This window comes from Stegastes partitus, unplaced genomic scaffold (genome assembly GCF_000690725.1).
Source record: "Stegastes partitus isolate 25-593 unplaced genomic scaffold, Stegastes_partitus-1.0.2 Scaffold1928, whole genome shotgun sequence".
NCBI lineage: Eukaryota > Metazoa > Chordata > Actinopteri > Pomacentridae > Stegastes > Stegastes partitus.
This window is the reverse complement of record NW_007579659.1, coordinates 48800-54481: the sequence shown is the minus strand read 5'-3', so window position 1 is coordinate 54481 and position 5682 is coordinate 48800. Positions and strand designations below refer to the sequence as shown.

At 40.1% G+C, this 5682-nt stretch overlaps 1 protein-coding gene across 1 annotated transcript in view; it reads left to right on the top strand.

The window, feature by feature from the left end:
- Window positions 1-1891: 1891 nt before the first annotated feature.
- The window catches only part of LOC103373218 (NACHT, LRR and PYD domains-containing protein 12-like), a gene marked incomplete at its 3' end in the record, with an annotated part of 18148 nt that continues 14357 nt past the window's right edge, over window positions 1892-5682 (top strand). The window contains exons 1-5 of the mRNA XM_008303061.1: window positions 1892-1907; window positions 2013-2083; window positions 3517-3671; window positions 5045-5164; window positions 5302-5314. Of these exons, the coding sequence (XP_008301283.1) occupies window positions 1892-1907; window positions 2013-2083; window positions 3517-3671; window positions 5045-5164; window positions 5302-5314 (375 nt within the window). The remainder of the gene's footprint in view (window positions 1908-2012; window positions 2084-3516; window positions 3672-5044; window positions 5165-5301; window positions 5315-5682) is intronic.

The following is a 5682-nucleotide window of genomic DNA, read 5'->3' as shown; positions in this document are numbered from 1 at the left end:
CTGTTCTTTAATGGAAGGGGATGAAAACATCTGAGGACGACTGTCGATAAAATAATCCTGTCATAATTTATACTCTTGTGTTTACTTCAGCTGCTTGTGAAGCGTTTCGTAGCAGCATTTGCTAAATTAAGCTTTTGGGGTTTTTTTTTACAGCAGGTTTTCACTCAGACCTTTTCAAATCAGCCAGTAAGGAAAAGCGTCGCTTACACCAGTTGTAAACGTGTGGAAAGTTCTTTTGAACGTAAATATCTTCAGCAGGAATTCGTTTGTTGCATCTTTGCGTTGTCATTGTCAGTAGCAGAGTTAGCTTCACTCGTCTAGCTGTTAGTCATCTGTACTTAATGTGAGGAGCCCAGGGTGCCCGACTCAGGACAAGTCTTGTAGGATAAGTCTTTAATGCAGTGATAGTAAGTAACTTAGAGGGCCTCAAAATGCTCAAAAATGTGCCTATAGTGTCCGTTAAGAAAACCAGACCAAGATGCTTGTATTTTTATTGACTAAAACGACAATAATCTAATGAAAACAAAAGCTAATACACGTTTCTTCAGTATGTCTGTCATACTCGACCAAGAGTAACAGTATTTGTTCATGTGATTTCTTTGCTGTAGTCTGGCGCCATCTATTGATCATTTATTGAACTACCACACTCAGGTTTTCTGAAGGTGTTCTACTTCCTGCCGTATTTTGTTGTTCCTGTGATGAAAAAAGTCAGCGTAGCCTGCTACATGTGGTGCCCAGCCTCGTGTTTGCTAAAAAAAGAGGTGTATTTCCCTGATTCCAGCGAGGACAATGCCTGTAAGTGCTGTTTGACTGCTGTGTTTTATAAGTCATGTTACTTAGTTTTTGCTCGGGATAGTCTGCCTGCTGTTGCATTGTTTCAGTCAATCTCCCACTGATGCGATGATGCTATTTACATTTATGCTAAAATAAATTCTGTTTTGTGTTTAATTGCAGTTTTATAAAGAAGAATAAGAATGAGATTAAAATTAGACAAAGGCAAAAAGCAAAATAAATGGTTAAAGAAGACGTGCTTCTCTGGAGTTTTGTCTCACACCATGCCTTGCCACTGTCTCATATTGTTTAGCTCACTAGGTAGCTAAAGCCTCGTTGTAGTGAGGCCAGTATAATGTCTGTACTGTTTAAAACGTTTAAAGTACAAATAAATCCATATTTATTATTTAAGTGCAGTTTGAAGCAGGAATAAATTAGAACCTATTGTGTTTTTTTTATTCTTATTTCAAATGTCTAAGACTTGGTAATGTCTATCTAATGTGTGTCTCTTTAAGGAAAATACATTTTCATTCTGCTCCCAAAGCTCTTGATGTGGTCCAGAACTTGTAACTCAGGAGCACATGTGCTTCTTAGGGCAAAAAAAAAAAAAGTCTTTTAACGTACAGCAACAGTTGTTTTACTCTGTGTAACATTTACTTGTACTTGTGTTTACATTTATGGCATTCAAGCCATCCATCATCTCTCCATCTTCATCCTCACTCGGGTCGTGGGGGCTGGAGTCTATCCCAGCTGACTCAGGGTGAAGGCAGGTTCACCTGGACAGGTAACCAGTCTATCACAGGGCTACACTTAGAGACAGACAACCAAGCACACTCACATTCACACCTACGGACAATTTAGAATCAACAATTAACCTCAACATGTCTGGACTGTGGGAGGAAGCTGGAGAACCCGGAGAGAACCCACGCTGCACGGGGAGAACATGCAGAAAGATCCCGGGTGTCCTCACCAGGACACGAACCGGCGACCTCCTAGCTGCAAAGCGACAATGCTAACCACCGATCCACCTTGCAGCCCGCATTCAAGCCAACACAGATAATTTTTCATATCTCTTCAAAGCAAATCTGTATCACACACACTTACTGTAACAAGTCACATGATGAAGCACGACTCAAGTAGAAACTGGAAATGAAAGATATCAGACTTCATTTTACAGTCCACGGAGTAGTAGGAGGATAAAAAGGTGAGTGCCTTAAATGTTAATGTTCTTCTACTGTCAGATTCTGTTACTGGATTTTGGACCATCGGTGTGCTGGCTGATGTTGAGAACAGGATGGACGTCCTGCTCTGGGTGTGACTGTTTAACGGATGTGTTCTTCATTCTTGTTGTGGTTTGTGTGGAGATAGGGGCTGGTCCGATCCAGTATCGTTATCGGGTTCCGATACCATCGTAGTTCATATCTGTGCTTTAATGTTTTCTGCTAAAATGGCTCCACAAGCGAGACCCTGCCGGCTGCTCTGCTAGCTGGCTTCAAAATGTAGGCTGGATGTCCTGAACAGAGGCGCGTCCCAATGAGATCCAGAGTAATGAGACACGCCTCTGTTCAGGAATATCTGTTCCACATTCTGCAGCCAGCTAGCAGGCGAGCGTTGAGCAGCCCTGTGGCTAATCAACTTTTCATCACAACATGTCTGCTGTGTGGAAGTATTTTGCACTGGAAACACTGCAAAGCAAGACAGCAACGTGCAATGTTTTGCACTGATCAGATGAAGCAGCCCTTTGTATTTTATTTGGAGAGGGATAGTGTTGGAGAAGTTTGTGTGTCTGTCTTGGATTTGATGAACATTGACAGTCGGTTTGAAACCCTTACAGTTGCATGTTTGTTGTTTTCCTGTTTTTCTGACTTGCTTTTCTGACCTTATAGTTGCCTCAAGCTGCCTTTTGGGACATACATTCGTACATATCATACTTGCCTGTAGAGAGCAGTTTATTACAGCCTATAAAATCAACAATAATAATAATAATATTAAAGCAAACAGAGCTCTGGTATCGGAATACTTTTGGCAGATATCCAAATTCAGGTATCGGGATCAGGTCGGAAGTGAAAAAATGTGGATCAGTGCATCCCTAATTTATAGTGAGGAGCTCAGGGTGCCCGACTCAGGACAAGTCTTGTTGTATAAGTCTTTAATGCAGTGATAGTAAGTAAGAGTTCAACTTAGAGTGGCTCAAAAAATTGCATAAAATGTCAGTTAAGAAAACCGGACCAAGATGTTTGTATTTTTTTATTGACCAAAACGACAAAATCAGATAAAAACATTTTTGACAAAAGCTAAAACACATGTTTCTTTGATACGTCTGTACTGTTTAAACTGTTTAAATTACAAATAAATCCATATTCATTATGTAAGTACAGTTTACTTGTATTTACATTTATGGCATTCAAGCCAACATGGATCTTTTTTTTTTTTCATATCTCTTTAAAGCTGTATCACACAGACTGCAATGAGTCACAGGGACTCAACTAGAAACTGAAAGTGAAACAGTTCAAACTGTTTACAGTACACGGAGTGATAGGAGGGAAAAAAAGGTGAGTCACTTAAACATTAATATTCTTCTATTGTCAGATTCTCTGGGTGGACTTTGGACTGCCAAAGCAGACAGTGAAGTACTTATTAACCAGTGAAGGGCTGGCTGATGTTCAACACAGGATGGACGTCCTGCTCTGGGTGTGACGGTTAAACTGACGTGTTGTTCATTGTTCTTGTGTTTTGTGCCCACAGTTCTGTTTGCGTTTTATCTTTGAGAAGATGAGTGATTTGGAAGAAGACGAGGACAGAGCAGAGTCTCCAGGATCTGTCTGTCTGTCCATGAAGAGTGATTGGTCCAAAGACTATCCTCCAGAGTTCAGGAGTGAACCTGAACCTTCGGACACACAGTAAGAGACTGTTTTTGCTGTAAACTGAGCTGAAAGAGGCATTTGGCAGGAAGACAAAAATGCTGCTGCGCCTGTTAGATCACTTAACTGTTGCCTGACTGCAGCAGAGCCTCAGTGAGAAAGTTCAGTTTAGATCAGTTTAGTTTCGCAAGAGAGAAACTTGTAGCTTCAAAGCTACAGAATAAAACTCAGTGATAAAGATCTTTTACATCCGCGTGTATCTGTAGATTTGTACATATACATCTGAGGATTACCTGGATAATATTTGAGATGCAAGAAATCTCTGATTGCAACACTGCAAAGACTGCATTTAATATAAACCAAAGTTCGTGTCCTCTGTAAGACAAAACTGATCATAACGACAACCACGTAACGTTTTAACTTCCAGATTGTTCAGATGAAGTCAGATAAAAATATATACAAGACACTGGATAAACAAAAGGGTGGTTCAAGAGTCATTAGCTGCTAGAGTCGGGCTTTACATGTTGCTGGACTCCAGACTGGCCATATTTGTGAGTCTGCAAATTAAAATTTCAAGCAGTCGCATTGGTACAAGTGCAGGATGATCAGGAAGCTGTGTTAGTGTTGCTGTTACAGGAAGCTGCTGTGTTAACCACAGCGGAGAAAAGTAGAACGTTTATAGCTTCAGTGTACTGCAGTATTTATGCTTAAAAATGAGGTCATATCATGAAAAATGGAGTGCACCTGCATTCGCTGTTATTTCTGCTCATAGAAAAGGGCGCTTGTAAAAAAAATTACACGACTTCATTTTGGACAAATCTGTCATTAGAACGCCCTTCTGTATTATTTTTAAAGTCATTTTTGGTTGCACACCCTGTCTGAGCACCACAGATACCAACAGCAGCTACCGCAGCCTGCAATGTGGGGCGTTCAGGGAACATCTGTAAATTGTAGAGTCGATTAGAAAATATTTAGCAAGTCATATGTTTTGCCTGTTACCAGCTGGGAGGTGTGAACAGATCAGAAAGTTGTTATATTGCAACATAGGTGAGTTTTACGTAAATAAAAATAAATCTAATTATTGCTTTAAGCACACAGTGAACTCCAACAGACCATCAACACACTCTGTAATGTACCAGTGATCATTACTGAGGTCCTATTTGTTGCTTTACATGATATTGAGATGCGTTTTCAATGTTTTGACAAAATCTTTTTCTCCTGTCTTTCTTTTATGATCCATCCCAGTACAACAAAACAAGACTTCCAAAGTCAATGATAAAGTTGAATTAATACAGTGTGAATCTAGACCAAACAATACTACCTTGGAGACGCTTTCTGAAAGAAAAGGAGCTCAGCATCCAACAGGATAAATGTACAATGATACATTTGAATGATTCATTGTTTGTTTCCAGATGTCAGCAGCACCAACAGAGAGCAAAGTCTTCAGCATCCGTCTGTCCGTCCATGAAGAGTGACTGGTCCAAAGACCATCCTCCAGAGTTCAGGAATGAACCTGAACCCTCAGACACAATGTAAGAGACTGTTTCTACTTTAGACTGAGCTGAAGATGGTTGGAAGAAAAACAATACAATGCCAGGTTGATCAGTTTCACTTTCAAACAAGAACAAACGTTTACATACACTTGTGAAGACCGTGTATGTTATGACAGTGTTGAGTTTCCAGTGACTCCTATAACTCTAAACTTTCTATGATTGAATCCTTGAAACACATGAATCTTTGTCAGACCAAAAAAACAATCATGCCTTTTGGTTCTTTTATAGATTTATTATAGGTTTTCTAGAAATGTGCCAAAATCTGCTTGGTCAAAAATATTCATACAGTAGCTTGAATGATAAGTTTTGGTGATATAGAAAGCTGATTCAACCAGGAATCATCAAAAAGCAGCTCTGAATGAATCAGAAGCTGCTGGAACACAGCCGTCAGTGTCCACAGGGTTTGACATCAACATGAGGCTGATGAAGAAGGAAGTTCTTCCTCTAGAAGCAGAACCTTAAAGCTCCACTGAAGTCTGCTGCTGGTCACATGGACA